At 61.8% G+C, this 17,697-nt stretch overlaps 1 protein-coding gene across 2 annotated transcripts; it reads left to right on the top strand.

Annotated features, from left to right (window-relative positions):
• The first annotated feature begins 5,611 nt into the window (after nucleotides 1-5,611).
• On the top strand, nucleotides 5,612-17,166 carry LOC122102863 (biorientation of chromosomes in cell division protein 1). 2 transcript variants are annotated; one of them, XM_042673531.1, is made up of 4 exons: nucleotides 5,612-5,937; nucleotides 10,990-11,114; nucleotides 15,306-15,502; nucleotides 17,156-17,166. In XM_042673531.1, exons 1-3 carry the CDS (start codon nucleotides 5,689-5,691, stop codon nucleotides 15,499-15,501), a joined length of 570 nt encoding a protein of 189 aa, XP_042529465.1. In that variant the 5' UTR covers nucleotides 5,612-5,688; the 3' UTR covers nucleotide 15,502; nucleotides 17,156-17,166. The 2 variants fall into 2 exon arrangements, with proteins under 2 accessions (XP_042529465.1, XP_042529464.1); XM_042673530.1 differs by lacking the exon at nucleotides 17,156-17,166 and adding an exon at nucleotides 15,962-16,430.
• Nucleotides 17,167-17,697: the final 531 nt, after the last annotated feature.

Below are 17,697 nucleotides of genomic sequence, written 5' to 3'. Positions count from 1 at the left end.
AAGAAGAAGAAGAAGAAGAAGAAGAAGAAGAAGAAGAAGAAGAAGAAGAAGAAGAAGAAGAAGAAGAAGAAGAAGAAGAAGAAGAAGAAGAAGAAGAAGAAGAAGAAGAAGAAGAAGGTGGGCCCAGAATCCACAGTCTACAAGAGCCACTTGAGGTGGTGGACATGATGGAAGGATTCTACTTAGCAGAAAACAGAACTACTGGGACTCTGCTTAAAGGAGCACCAGCCCAGGCCAGGCCTTGCTGCAGAAATGATCCAGTCCCAGAGACTGAAAGGTGGGTCCTTGAGGGGCGGAGCCTACCGGGAGGGTCTTAGGTCTTGGGGGAGGAGCTTAAGTCTTGGGGGCGTGTCTCCAGGAGTGGCTGTGGGCCTTGAGCCTCTCCGCCTCCCACACCTGCTCCTCCGCCCTCGGCCCGTGAGATCTGCGCCAGAGCCCCAGCCCTTCATCCATACCATCATGAAGATGCATTTCAGGGGCGTTCACAACAGTTAGACTGAGACACAAAGGCATCAGGACTGGCCTGGCCCGTTACCACCCTCCTAGGCCTGGATGGGGAATTTAGTGAGCACTTACTATGTGCTGCTCACCCCCAGCTGAGCTGCCCCAGAAACGCTCTAAACTTGTTTCTAGGATGCCTGTGCAATCATCATCATCATCATCATCATCATCATCGAGGACTGGCCCCCACACTTGGTGGCTCACGCCTGTCATCCTGGCTACTCAGGAGGCTGCGATGGGAGGATCGGGGCTCAAGGCCAACTCAGGGAAAGTCCATGAGATTTTCGGTCTCCAAGGAATCACCACAAAGCTGAAGTGGAGCTGTGCTCAAGTGGGTAGAGCGCCAGCCTGGAAGGGAAAAAGGTCAGGGGGCAGCACCCAGGTCCTGGGTTCTAAGGCCCAGGACTGGCCCCCAAAACAAACAATTAAAAAACCCCAATACCATCTATCTATAGCAGAAGACAGGTGCCATGTGGGCTGGGTCATCTCCCTGTCAGATGGGCGCTGGGGGGTCCCCGGGGTGGGTACCCCTGAGGTGACCTCGTGACCACACCCAGCAGGGTTCTCTGTTTCCTTGCTGCCTGATTTCCTCGTAGCATGGCAGGGTTTTGGGGGAGGAGGGGTGGAGTCCCTTTTGTCATGGGTTCTGTGACTTGGCTGGGTGAGGGGAGGGCGGGGGGGGGGGGGGGTAAACACCCTGCCCTGCCTGGGCTGGATTTGAACCGTGATCCTCCAGTTTCAGCTTCCTGAGTAGCTGGGATTATATGAATGCCCACCCTTGCCTGGCTCCAAGTACACTGTTTTAGGTGAACAGTTACCTATTTTGTCCTCTACTGGGGAGTAAGGGAATTACTCCCTCCCTCCCTCCCTCTCCCTCCCTCTTTCCCTCCCCCCCCCCCCTCTCTCTCTCTCTGTATTGTCCATGGGGCTTAAACTCAGGGCCTGGGTGCTGTCCCTGAACTTTTTCACTCAAGGCTGGCGCTCTACCACTTGATTCAAGCCCCACTTCTGGCTCTTTGGCTGCTGAATGGGTCAGACATTAGAGTCTCATGAACTTTTCTGCCTCGGGCTGGCTTCAAACCACCATCCTCAGATCTCAGCCTCCTGAGTAGCCAGGAGGACAGGCGGGAGCCACGGGCGCCCAGTTCATAGGCCACAGGTTTTGTAAATTAGCAACTCATTAATACAAAAGAAAAACCAGAAAGGATCAGACTCATCCTCCAGAAATCTCAGGAGCACCCGGATTTCAGACATGTTCAGTAATACAATTTTTATTACCTCTTCCTCCTCCTCCTCCCCTCTTCCTTCCTCTCCTTTCCCCTCCTCCCTGTCCTACTCTCCTCCCTCCTCCTCCTCCCGCTCTCCTTCCTCCTCCTCTCCCTCCTCTTCCTCTTCTCCCTCCTCCCCTCCCTCCTCCTTCTCCTCCCTCCTCCTTCTCCTACTCTTCTTCCTCTTCTCCCTCCTCCCCCTTCCTCCTCCCTTCCCTTTTCTTCCTCCTCTCCCTCCTCCTCCTTTCCCCTCTTCCCTCCTCCCTCCCACCAGGAACCCTTTTATCACTCAGTGATCTCTGGCCCATCTCCCCCCACCCTCCGCCAATCTGGGGAGCAGCTGGGAACGGGCACCTCCTTACTCTTCCTGGATAAAGGGATCGCGATGGCCAGGGGTCAGAGGGGGGGGGGGCACCGGGGGTTGTAAAGTAGGGGGCGTTGATGAGGGAGAGGGCCTATTTTTAGTCCAAACGTGGGTTCTACTGCAATCCACCCTCAAGTCATGCCCTGAGGATGAGGTGGAAAGATGGCCATCCACAGCTCCCCCCCTTTCCCCCCCTCCCCCTGGCAATGCACCCCTCCATCTGCTGTGTGACTGCAGGCCCGTGGCTCACCCTCTCTGAGCCCACGCAATGAAAGAGTTAAAACACTCATAGCTTTGCCCAGCTCAAAAGGAGAGAGAGAGAAGAACCAGGCGCCAGTGGCTCACGCCTGTCATCCCAGCTACTCAGGAGGCTGAGATCTGAGGATCGAGGTTCAAAGCCAGCCCTGGGCAGGAAAGTCCGTGAGACTCTGATCTCCCATGAACCACCAGCAAACCGGAGGTGGCGCTGTGGCTCAAGTGGTAGAGCGCCAGCCTTGAGCTGAAGAGCTGAGGGACGGCGTCCAGGCCCAGAGTTCAAGCCCCAGGACAACACTGAAGCCACACTGTACAAGTCCATCCCAGCTGGGCTTCCGGACAGCCATGGGGGGAGCAGGGGGCTTCGAATGTGTCCCCTCTCAGAGACAGGGGGGGCTACTGCGGGGGAGACAGGAGAAACCTACGTTGAAGCATTTTATAGTCGGGGAAAGTGAGATTTCCCCGCCTGAAGGCGGCGTCCATTTGCACAGGACCCCTAGGCTGAGGCCCGCAGGCCTGGCTGCCAGAGAGGCCATGGGGAGGGGCGTGGCCACGGGGAGGGGCGCGGCCACGGGGAGGGGTGTGGTCAGGGCGTGGCCACTGGAAGAGCTTGCGCAGGGGGTGTGGTCAAAGGGCTGGCCCTAAGGGGGCGTGGTCAGGAGAGGGGGCGTGACCACGGGGGCCTGTGTGGAAAGGCGTGGTCACAGGAAGGGTTGGCCAAAGGGATAGGTGGGGGCCGCTGGGCGGGGCCACGGAGGAGGGGCGTGGCCACGGGAGCGTGGTCAGGGCGTGGCCACGGGGCTGTGCGTACGGGGTGTGGTCAAAGGGCTGGCCCTGTGGGGGCGTGGTCAGGAGAGGGGCGTGGCCACGGGCTGTGTGGAAAGGGTGTGGTCACGGGAAGGGTTGGCCAAAGGGGATGGGCGTGGCCACTGGGGGCGTGGTCGCTGGGCGGGGCCACGGGGATGGGCGGGGCCCGGCTCACCCCCATCGGTCCCGCCTCCCACTGCCTCCTGCAGATATGCTAAGGTCTCTGATTGGAACATCCACCTGTCCACTCTTAGCCACCAGAAATGTGCATTCTGGGTGATTTAAAGGGGAAAGGGAATTGTGTGTGTGTGTGTGTGTGTGTGTGTGTGTGCGTGCGTGCATGTGTGTGTGCCGGGCCTGGGACTTGAACTCACGTGCCTGAGTGCTGTCCCTGAGCTTTCTTGCTCAAGGTTGGTGCTCTACCGCTCAAACCACCAGCTCTACTTCTGACTTTTTGCTGGTTCATTGAAGGTGAGAGTCTCATGGACTGCCCTGGCCGGGCTGGCTTTGAACTGCCATCCTCAGATCTGTCAGGATCCTGAGTAACCAGAGAGGGCAATGTGAGGAGCCAGGCAGGCCCAGCATCGCCTTCCAGGGTTCTCATTGGCATATTCCAGATGTCTTCTTGCCTCCAGCGCCTCCCCATGGGGCAAGGGCCTTGATCTAGAAATGAACAAATGGCCCAGAATCGCCTGGAATGAATGGCAGCAGTACTGGCACCAGGACAGCTGCCAACAGCCAACAAGTTAACCGGGCACCGGTGACTCACTTGGGTAATCCTAGCTGCTCAGGAGACTGAGATCAGTGGGATCGAGGTTCCAGAGATTCTCCAGTGAGCCAGCAAAAAGCCAGACATAGAGGTATGGCTCAAGTGGTAGAGCATCAGCTTAGAGCAAAAAGCCAAATGAGAGTACACGCACACACACACACGCACACACACACACACACACACACACACACACACACACACACACACAATGCACCTTTTCCAGTGCTCAGGATCATTCATACAGCAATTGCGCCACCTGCTGCCCATGTTTGTGTATTACATGCCACCCCTTGGAGGTGTAACGTGAATCCACTACCACAAAGCTTAGATTAAGACTAGACCTCCCCTAGTCTTGCTCCCTTTTGTCCCTCATTCCGCCCACTAGAACATCCCATTCCTGTCAATTCCAGCGTTAAGGTTACAGGTCCAAAAAACATCTCAGAATCCTAGCCACCGGAACACAAGAGTTCTGTGATAAGCAGATCAGTTATTAGTAGTGATTTGGGCAATATTTTGCATTTGTGAGAATCATGCATGAGACCTAAAGACAAACTTTTTTCCCCTCCGCCTTGCAAGTCCTGGGGACTGAACTCAGGGCCTGGCCTCGGTCCTTGAGCCTCTGTGCTCAAGGCTAGCACTTTACCACTTGAGCCACAGCACCACGTACAGCTTTTTCTGAGTAGTTTATTTGAGGTAAGAGTCTCACAGACTTTCCTACCCAGGCTGGCTTCGAACCATAATCCTCAGATCTCAGCCCCCTGAAGAGCTAGGATTACAGGTGTGAGCAGGCGCTAACAACTTTTATTGTCTTCCTCGCACTTTTCTGCTTTTTTGAAAATTGGTCTGTATTGCTATGAATCAGAAAGGTGGACACACCATGGTGAATAGAAGCATCAGTTCCCCCAATTTTTTCCAGATTGCGTAGTTCAAGGAGGGTGGGGCATGCATGTCAAATAGGCAGATTCTCAGGCATCGACTCAAAGAAATACTGAGTTACAGTCTTTTGTGTGTGTATTGTTCCAGTCCTGGGACTTGAACTCAGGGCTTGGACGCTGTCCTTTTTATTTTGCTCAATGCTAATTGTAGGTACACTTCTGGCTTTTTGGTGGTTAGCTTTAACCACAATACTCAGCTCTCAGCCTCCTGAGTAGCTAGAATGATAGCATCCAGCCTGAATCAAGACCCATGCGTCTAATCAGCTCTGCAGGTGATTCTTATAATCTCGCTCTGTGGGGAGCTTGCAGGCGCAGAGGGCTTGTCTTTGCCAACTTCCAGGAAGGCCTGCGCCTACAACTCCCAGAATGCCTCGCGAGCCGCGCTGCAGGCTCTAGGCAAGGCCTGCGCCTACAATTCCCAGGATGCCTCGCGAGGCAGGCGGCCGCCGGCACGAAGGTCTGCGCCTACAATCCCCAGGATGCCTGGCGAAACCCGGGCGAGTAAGTTCGATGCCTGCCGGGAGTTGTAGTTTTTCATGCACCGGTCCTCGGCTTATAAACAACGCTTGGAGATGGGGCGAGAAACCGGCTTTCCCACAATGCAAAGGCAACCGATGACGCCATCAGCGGCGCGCCCGACACCGAGCGGGCGTTTCCTACCGCCCGGGCCGCCTGCCCTGCCCCTTCCCCCGCCGCCGCCGCCGCCCGCCGCCGCCGCCGCTCCCGCGGGGCCCTCGCTGCCGGAGAGGAAGTCGCGCCGGGGCTGTGTCGCGGGCCCGGGCGGCGGGCATGGCGGAGGGCGGCGGCGGCGGCGGCGCGGCGGGCGCGGCGGGCGGCGTGGGCCCGGGCCCGGCCTCGGCGGGGCCGGCGGCGGGCGCCAAGGGCCCGGGCGCGGGCGGCGGCGGCGGCGGCGCGCTCAACCCGGCCGCGCTGCCCCCCGGGGACCCGCAGCTCATCGCGCTCATCGTGGAGCAGCTCAAGAGCCGCGGCCTCTTCGACAGCTTCCGCCGGGACTGCCTGGCCGACGTGGACACGAAGGTGCCGGGGCTCGGGGCCGGGGCTCGGGGGGGCCGGGGCTGGGGGGGGGCCGGGGCTGGGGGGGGCCGGGGGGGGCCGGGGCTGGGGGGGGCCGGGGGGGGCCGGGGCTGGGGGGGGGTCGGGGCTGGGGGGCCGGGGGCTGGGGGGGGCCGGGGGGGGGCCGGGGGCTGGGGGGGGTCGGGGCTGGGGGCCGGGGCTGGGGGGGGCTGGGGCCGGGGCCGGGGCTGGGGGCCGGGGCTGCGGGGGGCCGGGGCTGGGGGGGCCGGGGCTGGGGGGGGCCGGGGCTCGGGGGGGCCGGGGCTGGGGGGGGCCGGGGCTGGGGGCCGGGGCTGGGGGGGGCTGGGGGCCGGGGCCGGGGCTGCGGGGGGCCGGGGCTGGGGGGGGCCGGGGGCTGGGGGGGGCCGGGGCTGCGGGGGGGCCGGGGCTGGGGGGGGCCGGGGCTGGGGGCCGGGGCTGGGGGGGGCCTGGGGGGCCGGGGCCGGGGCCGGGGGGCCGGGGCTGCGGGGGGCCGGGGCTGCGGGGGGCCGGGGCTGCGGGGGGCCGGGGCTGCGGGGGGCCGGGGCTGGGGGGGGCCGGGGCTGGGGGGCCGGGGCCGGGGGGTTGGGGGGGCCGGGGCTCGGGGGGGCGGGGCTCGGGGGGCCGGGGCCGGGGGGCCGGGGCTGGGGGGGGCCGGGGCTCGGGGCCGGGGCTCGGTGGGGGCCGGGGCTCGGGGGGCTGGGGGGGGGGCCGGGGCTGGGTGGGGGGGCGGGGCTCGGGGGGCCCAGGGGCTCGGGCCGGGCCGGGGACCCCGGGCGCGCCGCTTATGTGTTCCTGTCTCACAACAAAAGCGCCGGGGCTGGGGGGTGGCGCGCCTCGCCGTTGGGGGCGCTGCGGAGCGGAGCGCCTCCCCCGGACCCCCGCGGGCCTCCATTCCCCCCCCCATCCCATCCTCCCCATCCCCCACCCCCCATTCTCCCATCTCCCCCATCCCCCCATCCTCTCATTCCTCCATCCCCCATCCATCCTCCCATCCCCCTCCTTTCTTCCTCCCATCCCCCATCTCCCTATCTGCCCATCCCCCCCTCCTATCCTCCCTTGCCCCCCATCCCCCCCATTCTCCCATCCCGTCCCCCCATCCTCCCATGCCCCATCCATCCCCCCCATCATCCCATCCCTCCATCCCCCCCATCCCCCCTCCTCCCATCCCCCCCTCCTCCCATCCCCCCCTCCTCCCCTCCTCCCATCCTCCCATCCCCAGCCTGGCTGCTCCACTCTGAGCTGACGATCCACACGGGAGCCCCAAATCATCCCCACCCCCACCGGGGAAGAAGAGCCAGGGAAGATGCCAGAAGGCTCCCATTTGGCGTCGATTGTGCGCGCCCGCGGCCCTTCACCAGCGCGGAGATGACAGGAGAAACTCCCTTCCCCTCGGGAAGCTGTGGGAGGGGCTTGTCGGTTTTTCTTCCGCTCAGGGGTTCGAACTTCTTGGTAGGAAGTTAAGGGGCGATCGGTTGCTGTCGAACCAGATCCCCTTCCGTTGGCGCCCCAGGGGTGCAGAATGCACCTGACCCCCCCCATTGTAACACCAAGAGATTCCCCACCGAACCCCAGCCAGAGCCGCTTCCGTGTCATTAGCGGAGTCGTTGGGATTTAATGAAGTACTGATGCGGATGGCTGGAGCCTTCCACTTCCTCCCTTCTCGAAACTTTCTAAGTGCCAGCAAGCCAGGCCCAGCGACGCAGCTACTCTGGATCAGAAACTGGGAAGCCAGCTGGGACTGAGGTAGATCTCACCTGGGGGAAGAAAAAAGAAGAAAACAACCGGAGGGCCCTAGGCTAGAGCTCAAGTTGCCTGGCGCCTGGAGACCCAGGGTTCAGTTCCCAGCTCAGCAACACAGAAAAGCGATGGGCTGCAAAGATGAGATTGCACTTTGTTGTTAGAAATGGAAGACTCCCCAGCGGGGAAAGAATAAGATGCACTGGAGACGCCGCCATCTCCCTAGATGCGGGCCTGCAGTTTGCTAGGTTTCTCTCCTGGTGTAAAATGCCCCTCTTCTCTGTCAAGGGGGGGCTGTGGGCTGGGAAGGCGGCTGGGTGGGTAGCGCTTATGCAACGCTCCAGAGGCCTTTGCTTCCTCAGTACCACGTACACACAAGTAAGTAAAACAAGGTAAAAAAAGAAAGGGATTAGGCTCACATTCTAAGTACAGTTGATTGCCAGGATTAGAAAGGGAGCCATTGTTCAACTTGATTTCTAAGCTGGCTGGGACCAGCGTGGCTGGCAGAAGCTGGCGGAGATTGGTAGTTCTGTGGGTGGCTCCCGCTCAAAAGAGGGGTCTCCTGGCTTTTAACTCCATTGAGAACAGATTTCTCCTAACAAGCCGCACACTTGGTAGTTGCAATCTTACTCTTTTTTTTTTTTGTCGTGGGGCTTGAACTCTGGGCCTGGCGCTGTCCCTCAGCTCTTCAGCTCAGGGTTGGCGCTCTACCACTTGAGCCACAGCGCCGCTTCTGGTTTTCTGGTGGTTCATTGGAGATCAGAGTCTCACGGCCTTTTCTTTCCTGGGCTGGCTTTGAGCTGCGATCCTCAGATCTCAGCTTCCCGAGTAGCTAGGCTGACAGTTCCTTTGATGAACGGCTTTTCTCCCTACCTTGGCTAGTTGATCACAAGTAACATGCCTGGTAATTACAACGTATTCTTTTACCTCTTTTGACCTGCATGGAAAGACTCCTTCTTACATTGTTACTGTAGCAAGCTCTGCTTCCTTCCGCGAGATTTATAGACTTCCCCAGAAACAAGAGGTCTACCTGACCCCAGGGTGCAGGTCATCGTTAGCGTTACAGATCTGTGCCAGGCTCTAGTTGTAGTGAAGGGGGGGGGGGGCTGCAAAACGTCCTCCTGTGGCCTCGCTGGGCAGCTCCGGCCTTCACTGACGGTTCCTCCTTGCCTCCCCTCGTCCTGGCCGTGGTCTATCTGCTGCTTCCCGTGTTTCCCTTCTAGGACTGGAGACCTCGGAGCATCCTCCCGCATAGGTTCCTTTTTTATTATTTTTTAAAAATTTTTGTTTTGTTTTTTTTTGTCAGTCATGGGGCTTGAACTCTGGGCCTGGGCGCTATCCCTCAGCTCTTCAGCTCAAGGCTGGCGCTCTACCACTTGAGCCACAGCGCCACTTCCGGCTTTTTGTGCACATGTGGTGCTGAGGATTCGAACCCAGGGCCTCACGCATGCAAGGCAAGCGCTCTACCACTGAGCCACCTTCCCAGCCTCCGTGTAGGTTCCTTTTGCGGGTCCCCATGGTCCATGGCTGACCTCCATGGTCAGTAGCAAAACTGTGAGCTTAAAGTCAGATCTTCCCAAAGACCTGGTGTGTGCGCTGGGCAGCGGCTGCGCTGCGAAATGCCGGGCTGTGCGGACAGGGGACGGGGCTGTGCGGCCCCCCACCTCCCTGCCCCCCTGGGGAGCAGGCACAGGCTTGTGCCGGCCCGGGGGCGCGAACTCGGGGCCTGGGCACTGTCCTGAGCTTTTTCCGCGCAAGGCTGGCCCTCCGCCGCTGGAGCCGCACCCCTGCTTCCAGCTTTTTGGTAGTTCATGGCAGATGATGAGCTCCACCGACGTTTCCCTCCCTGGCTGGCTTTGCGCTGAGAACCTCGGCTCGCCGCCTCCTGATGGCTGACAGGCGCGAGCCACCGGGCCCGGCTTCATGCTCCACAACAGATGTGACCTCCCCAAGCCTAGATGGGAGGGTCACAAACAGCCACCCATAAAAAGAAGGCCTAGGTGGAAGCATCTAGAAAGCTGTTGGAGCTCAGACCCAGAAGTCCAGGAACCCCAAGTTAGGGAGCCCCCCCCAATACATCGCCATGGTGAAGGGCAGAGGAGACGTTTCCCCGGGGGCCGGGCGCGTCCCCGCCGCTCCGGTGCGGCCCTTGGCCTCGGGCTCGATCGGGGCCGGGTGAGGGGTCCCCGAGGCGGGGGGGGGGGGGGCACCCCGGCCGTCCCCGCAGGGATTCTGGGTAATGCTGGGGCTTTGATTCCGGGAGGACGGGGACGGGGACGGGGGTGTCCTGGGCTTGGGGGCGCCGTGAAGGCGCTGTGTGCGGGTCGCGCGCCTGCGCACAAGATGGCTGCCTTCCGAGCCTGGTCCACCCGCAGCCCGCGGCGTGTGCAAAGCTCAGGTCAGAGGGCACGGGTCCAAAGTGGGGGGGAGGGCTTCATGCCTCCTTCACAGCACCCGCACCCGCCGTCGCCTGGGAAGGGGCCGAAGCGCCGGTTCTGCGCATGCGCACCCCACGGGGGAGGGGGTCAGGTGTGTCGTGTCGCGCGTCCGTCCGTCCTGTGCACCGGCCGGGGAGGTCCTCTGCCTCCGCCGCTCCCCTGGCCTGCCCTGGCGTGGGGTACAGATCCCACCACAGGAAGCAGGCGGGCGCCGGCCTCCCCTCCGCCTTGCCCGGCCCGTGTCCCCGGGACGAGCCCGGCCTCCCGCGGCGATCCTCCGGCCCGGCGGCCTCCTCCCGCGCCGATTGCTGCCGCCGCTGCTCCCAGACGCGCAGCGCACCGCCCTGGGGAGAAGGTGCTTGCTGGCCCTGGGCCGCGAGCTTTCTGCTCGCAGGGCCGGCGCCGCACCCCAGCCGCCGCCGTTTCGCTCCCGGCTTCTTTGGGGTAGGCCTCGCCGGCTCGCCTTCCCGGGCTGGCCTCGCGCTGCGATCCTCGGCTCCCAGCCTCCCGGTCGGAGGCTCGGGCGGCAGGCGCCGCCTCCCCTGCTGGAGGTCCTGGGGGGCCCAGCCACTTTCTCCCGGCGCTCGCCAGGGGCCTCGGTCGTTTTTATTTTGGTCCCCCCTTGCTGGGGGGATCGGGCTGGCTATCCGGGTGGGAGCAGGTGCCGGTCAGATCGGGTGACTCCCTGGAAGCCCCCGGAGTCTCAGGCCTGAAGTGGAGTGGCTGGGATCATCCGAGTCGCGCGGCGGCCCTCGCGGCGGGCGTCCATTGAAGGCTGCGGGCGCGCATGCGCAGGTGGGAGAGGCGCGCCCTTCCGCGGCATCTCGGGTGACCGTCTCCCTTTTGTGGTCACTCCCAGCCGGCCTACCAGAACCTGCGGCAGAAAGTGGATAACTTCGTGTCGACGCATCTGGACAAGCAGGAGTGGAACCCCACGATGAACAAGAACCAGCTGCGCAACGGCCTGCGGCAGAGCGTGGTGCAGTGAGTGCGCAGGCGCGGGCGGGCTGGAGCGGGCGGCAGTGTGGTGCAGTGAGTGCGCGGGAGCGGGCGGCAGAGCGTGCTGCAGTGAGTGCACAGGCGCGGGCGGGAGCGGGCGGCAGAGTGTGGTGCAGTGAGTGCACAGGCGCGGGCGGGAGCGGGCGGCAGAGTGTGGTGCAGTGAGTGCGCAGGCGCGGGCGGGAGCGGGCGGCAGAGCGTGGTGCAGTGAGTGCGCAGGCGCGGGCGGGAGCGGGCGGCAGAGCGTGGTGCAGTGAGTGCACAGGCGCGGGCGGGAGCAGGCGGCAGAGCGTGCTGCAGTGAGTGCGCAGGCGCGGGCGGCAGAGCGTGGTGCAGTGAGTGCGCAGGCGCGGGCGGGCGCGGGAGCGGGCGGCAGAGCGTGGTGCAGTGAGTGCGCAGGCGCGGGCGGGCTGGAGCGGGCGGCAGAGTGTGGTGCAGTGAGTGCACAGGCGCGGGCGGGAGCGGGCGGCAGAGTGTGGTGCAGTGAGTGCGCAGGCGCGGGCGGGAGCGGGCGGCAGAGCGTGGTGCAGTGAGTGCGCAGGCGCGGGCGGGCGGGAGCGGGCGGCAGAGCGTGGTGCAGTGAGTGCGCAGGTGCGGGCGGGAGCAGGCGGCAGAGCGTGCTGCAGTGAGTGCGCAGGCGCGGGCAGCAGAGCGTGCTGCAGTGAGTGCGCAGGCGCGGGCAGCAGAGCGTGCTGCAGTGAGTGCGCAGGCGCGGGCAGCAGAGCGTGCTGCAGTGAGTGCGCAGGCGCGGGCGGGCGCGGGCAGCCTTCCCCAGGGCAGAGGCCGCGGGCCAAGCCCGGTCCCCGCCGCCCTGGCTGCGCCCTGCCCGGCCGGGCGACGGCGTCCTCCGTCAGGCAGCTGTGGCCAGGCTTCTGCGGGGCCCGCGCGGGTTCCAGGTGCCCTGGAACCTTCCAGATCATGAGACGTTGCTCCCTGTTGGCCCCCTGGATGTGTGGCGTCCTCTGAGCATGCGTGGGACTTCTGCTCTGAGGGAACGGGGTTAATGCTTAGGGATCGTGGGCAAAAAGCGAGGGATCTGTGTTGGTCAAGGGGGACGTGTGGTCAGGAAAGTGTTTGGTCCACCGTGGCCACCTCTGTTGTAGCTGGGGGGGGGGGGTCCTGGGGCCTGAACTCTGGGCCTGGGCGCTGTCCCTCAGCTCTTCAGCTCAAGGCTAGCGCTCTATCACTTGAGCCACAGCGCCACTTCCAGCCTTTTCTGCTTATGTGGTGCTGAGGAATCGAACCCAGGGCCTCAGGCATGCAAGGCAAGTGCTCTACCACTGAGCCACCTTCCCGTCCCCCCTTCTTCACTTTTACAGTGCCCTACCACTTGTGCCACAGCTCCATTTCTGTCTTTTTGCTGGTTAATCAAGAGACAAGAATCTCATGGACTTTCCTGGGCTGACTGGCTCTGAGCTAGGATCCTCAGACCTCAGTCACTAGGATGACAGGCGTGAGCCGCCAGTACGTGCGCCTTTTGCTTCTTGTGACCCAGTAAAGTCTCCAGAAGCCTGAGATGCTCTGAAGACATCAGGGAGTTTGGTCAAGCAAGAGAGTATTACAGTATTACAGAGAGAGGGGCCACCTAATTCATTCAGTGCGCATGGGTGGGGGAGGGGATGGGGGCCCCCAGTTCACTCTGTCCTGTCAGGGCCCCCTGGAATAGTTCATACGCTAAAGTTGTGAGGCACCTGCTCCCCACAACAGTACATGTGCTAGACCCCTTGTGCAGATGTGGTGTTTGCACCTTTAAGAAGTGGGCCTTGAGCCGGGCGCCGATGACACACGCCTGTCATCCTAGCTATTCAGGAGGCTGAGATCTGAGGATCAGGGTTCAAAACCAGCCCGGGCAGGAAAGTTCCTGAGACTCCTAACTCTAATGAACCACCAGAAAAACCAGAAGTGGCGCTGTGGCTCAAGTGGTAGAGCACTCACCTTGAGCCGAAGAGCTCAGCGCCCAGGCCCAGAGTTCGAGCCCCACGACCAACAAAAACAAAAGAGGTCCTTGGAGCCCAGGCCCGTCTGCCTCAGCTGCTCAGGAAGCTGAGAACTGAGGATCGCCCTTCAGAGCCAGCCTAGGCAAGAAAGTCTGTGAGACTCTTGTCTCCAATGAACCACCAAAGGGGAGGAAAAAATCAGAAATAGAATTGTGGCTCAAAAGTAGCCGGCTGCTGGTGGTTCACGCTTGTCATCCTAGCTACTCAGGAAGCCGAGACAGGAGGAGGCAGTTCAAAGCCAGCTGGGGCAGGAAAGTCGGCGAGACTTAGCTCCAGTTAACCACCAAGAACCCAGAAGTGGAGCTGTGGCTCCAGTGGTAAAGCGCCAGCCTTGAGCACAAAGGCGAGAGGACGGCGCCCCGGCCCCGAGCGCGCGAGGCCCAGCCAGAGAAGGAAGGAACGAAGTCCAGCCCAGAACCAAATGGCCTCATGGCTGACGTCTGTTCACCTGGAGCCTAACAGCGCCTGAGAACCGTGGCTGCTGGCTCCCGCTGTCACCCCGGCTACTCAGGAGGCTGAGATCTGAGGATCACGGTTCGAAGCCAGCCCGGGCAGGAATTAATCATCCAAAAGCCGGCAGTGGAGGAGTGACTCGGGTGGTAGAGCACCGGCCCTGGGTGAAAATGAAAGCCCAGGCTGGGAGTTCAAACCCCACCACTCGAACCCCCCCCAAAAAAAAAGGATCTTCGGGGAACAGTATCCAGAAGAGGGGTACGTGAATCTGCCTCCGAACGTGGGTGCGTGGTGTCACTGGATCTTGGCTGTGGCCCAGGGGCTGGTGGCCTTGTCCCCGGCCGTCCCCTGGCCAGGCACGGTCGGCCGGCGGGTGTGCAGGCGGTGGTGGTGCGCATGCGCGCGCTCTTCTGCAATCCCAGAAGCAGTGGCAGAGCCGCCGGCCCGGCGAGGGCTGGCTGTCACGGCGTGTGTGTGCGCGCATGCGCGCCTGTGCCCGGCGAGGGCTGGCTGTCACGGCGTGTGTGTGTGCGCATGCGCGCCTGTGCCCGGCGAGGGCTGGCTGTCACGGCGTGTGTGTGTGTGCGCATGCGCGCCTGTGTCCGGCGAGGGCTGGCTGTCACGGCGTGTGTGTGTGTGCGCATGCGTGCCTGTGCCCGGCGAGGGCTGGCTGTCACGGCGTGTGTGTGTGCGCATGCGCGCCTGTGCCCGGCGAGGGCTGGCTGTCACGGCGTGTGTGTGTGTGCGCATGCGTGCCTGTGCCCGGCGAGGGCTGGCTGTCACGGCGTCACCCGCCGAGCGTGTGCGCATGCGCGCCTGTGCCCTGTGTTAGGGCTGGCTGTCACGGCGTCACTCGCCGAGTGCGCGCGCGCATGCGCGCCTGTGCCCTGTGTTAGGGCACGCACGGGGTCAATCGGGCCGAGTTGAAGGATCGTGAGCGTAGAGCGAGCTAGCCGGCCTCCACGTTGCCTGCTGTGTGTTGCAGGCGGTCTCCGGCGGCTTCGGGGCGCAGACGTTGGCCCCAGTGCAGGAGGAGGACCTGGGCCGGGGTGGGGAGGTCGGCGGGGCCGAGCGGGCCGGGCCGCGGTGCGCCCGGCTCCGTCCCTGCGGGGCTCTGGGTGATCCTTAGACCCGGAGCGCGGGGCGTCCTGAGTGTGGGGTGTGCGGTGCAACGCGATCCGAAGAAGCGGCCCCCGTGCCGCCCGCAAGATGGCTGCCTTCTGAGCCCGGGGCGTCCTGGAGCCCGTGGCGTGTGCAAAGCGGACAGCAGCCGAGAGAGAGCAGATCAAAGCACACAGAGGAAGTTGGGGCCTTTTTTTTGTTTTGTTTTGGCTGGTCCTGGGGCTTGAGCTCAGGCCTGGGCTCGGTCTCTGAGCAGAGGCTTCTTTAGTCCCCGCCCAGCAGCCAGCAAAGAGCATCAGTCGCCAGTCTGTGCTCGTAAGAATACCAAAAAGGAGCTCCAGGCAGGTGCCCGTGGCTCAGGCCTGTCGTCCTGGCCACTCGGGAGGCTGAGATCTGAGGATCGCGATTCAAGGCCAGCCGAGGCAGGAGATCCACGCAACTCTGCTCTCCAGTGAACCACCAGAAAACCGGACGTGGCGCTGTGGCGCAAGCGGTAGAGCGCTCGCCTAGAGTGGAACCCCTCAAAGACAGCGGCCAGGCCCTGAGTTCGAGTCCCAGATGTGGGTGACACCTCGATAATGGTGATCTCTCTTGTCTCCCCGAGGTCGGGCATGTTGGAAGCCGGAGTGGACCGGATAATCTCCCAGGTGGTGGATCCAAAACTCAACCACATCTTCAGGCCGCAGATAGAGCGAGCTATTCACGAGTTCCTGGCCGCCCAGAGGAAAGAGGCTGTGCCCGCGCCACCCCCCGAGCCAGAGAGCCAGGACCCTCCCGCTCCATCCCAGGACGCTTCCTAAGGTCCCGTGCCTGCCCCCGCCCCAGCTCCTGCCGTCCCCCCTCGCCCCCCCCAGAGAGGTCTCCTGTAACTGGAGACCACGACTTCCCGTGTGTTCAGAGTTTGCCAGCCAGTGCCAGTAGCTCACGCCTGTAACCCCAGCTACTCAGGAAGCTGAGCACTGAGGATCTCCGTTCAAAACCAGCCCAGGCAGGAAAGTCCCAGAGACTTTTATCTGCCATAAATCATCCAGGAGCCAGAAGTGGCGCTGTGGCTCAAGTGGTGGAGGGCCAGCCTTGAGCGAGCAAGCTCAGGGACAGCGCCCAGGCCCTGAGTTCGAGCCCCAGGACTGGCACCAACAGAAGAGGGGGGAAAAATGATATGCATACGTACATATATATATATATATATATACATGTGTGTATATACGCACACATATGTACATGTTTATATGTAGTGATGTGATTATCTTCTGTTTTTAGAGTGTGCTGGAAAGCTCTATTTATTCATGGTGAAGAGTGGATTCCCTGGCTCTCCCGCAAGCCACCTGTGGTCAGCCAGGGTGACCCCTGGTGTGGGTGGGGCCTGGACCTGGACCGCAGGGCGGGGCCTGGGTCCATTCGCCGCGCAGACACTACAGAGTCGCAGCCACTACAGCAGCGGCCTTGCTATACTTGACCTTGACACGCGGACGGAGCGTGCGTGTGGTCCTCAGGACCTGTGGGAGACAGAACCCGCACCCCGGGAAGGACTTCAGGCTGTTTTGGGGTGCTGTTGGGGCCCTCTGCTCCAGGGGTTCCCCTCCCTTGTCGGGTGGCAGAGTGATAGAGGACGCCCCGTTGTGAGGTGCCGTCCTGCCCGCCCTGTGCACGTGTGTGTGCACACGTGTTGTGTGTGTTCATGACATTTTATAATAATAAAACCCTTCATTGTCCTTTCTGTGAGGCTGCAGTTGGCCTGTTGTGTGTGTGTATTTGTGTGTGCAAATGTGCCGGACCTGGGGCTCGAACTCACGGCCTGGTGTCTGTCCCTTCACTGTTTCCCTCGAGGCTGGCGCTCTACCACTTGAGCCACAGCGCCACTTCCAGCTTTTTGGTGGCTCACTGGAGATGAGCGTTCCACGAGACGTGCGTTTCTCTCTCCCCCAAGCTGGCCTCAATCTTGGATCCTCAGAGCTCAGCCTCCACTCTGAGAGGCTGGGTTCAGACGCTGGGTGGAGACATGGACAGGCTCCTAAGACCGCGTGGGGTTCTTCCACCTTGGCCTGTCCTTCCTGAGAGGGGGGTTTTATCTAGAACCTTCCTCGTTTGATTGGCCATGGGGCCACAGCCGGGCTACGTGGTCGCTGACCCCTCCATTTGTGCCTACTTGGCCCAGGAAGATCGAGTGTGAGACTTGGGCTGAACGTGGACAAGGGCAAGAGTGCTGCTGGCCTGTGGGAGCATCCACGGGGCGGGGCCTCCGACAAGGACAAGGGTCCCACCAGAGTGGCCGTGCAGGGGCCGGAGGAGGCTGGGGAGAGGGCAAGCCCGGAGCCTGGATGAGCCGGGGCAGTGGGAAGGGAGAGGGAAAAGCCCGGAGCCTGGATGAGCCGGGGCAGTGGGAAGGGAGAGGAGCAGGAGCTGGGTCCGTCAGCCTCCCCTGGGCGTGAGGAGGAGCAGGTGGAGAGAGGAGAGAGGGCGCCTGGATCTCAGAGGAACCCAGGGTTTCACCGGGTGACCTTTGTTTGGCAGGTCTTCGGCTTTTAATGCCAGACCTGGGGCTGGAACTCAGGGCCTGGCCTCTGTCCCTCAGCTGAAGGCTGGTGCTCTACCACTTGAGCCACAGCGCCACTTCCGGTTTTCTGGTGGTTTATTGGAGATCAGAGTCTCACAAGACTTTCCTGCCCGGGCTGGCTTCGAACCATGATCCTCAGATCTCAGCCTCCTGAGTAGCTAGGATGACAGGCGTGAGCCACCAGCGCCCAGCTTGATACTATTATTATAAATGAAAGTGTCTTTTATGTTGTATTTAATCACTTTTATGTAACCCCTTTGTACAACTTCTCAATAATAAATGGAAAATAAACTGATTTTTGTGTTGACTTTTCATCCTATACTCTTGCTAAGAAGCTCCATTATTCCAGTAGTTTCTAACAGATTTTTGAGGGTTTTTTTTTCTTTTTAATTTTCTTTCCTAATAATGTGCTTTGATTGAACCATGTCAGTTTTTTTTTTCT

Source organism: Dipodomys spectabilis, unplaced genomic scaffold, assembly GCF_019054845.1.
Source record: "Dipodomys spectabilis isolate Male_0828 unplaced genomic scaffold, ASM1905484v1 ptg000919l, whole genome shotgun sequence".
Classification (NCBI taxonomy): Eukaryota; Metazoa; Chordata; class Mammalia; order Rodentia; family Heteromyidae; genus Dipodomys; species Dipodomys spectabilis.
The sequence above is the reverse complement of the archived record's forward strand: the minus strand, read 5'-3'. Positions and strand labels throughout refer to the sequence as shown.

Bases quoted from the DNA above. Each gene is read 5' to 3' on its own strand.
- LOC122102863 (XM_042673531.1), top strand. From the start codon at position 5,689: ATGGCGGAGGGCGGCGGCGGCGGCGGCGCGGCGGGCGCGGCGGGCGGC. The intron at 5,938-10,989 runs GTGCCGGGGCTC...GGTCACTCCCAG, and splicing joins TGGCCGACGTGGACACGAAG to CCGGCCTACCAGAACCTGCG. The intron at 11,115-15,305 runs GTGAGTGCGCAG...TGTCTCCCCGAG, and splicing joins CTGCGGCAGAGCGTGGTGCA to GTCGGGCATGTTGGAAGCCG.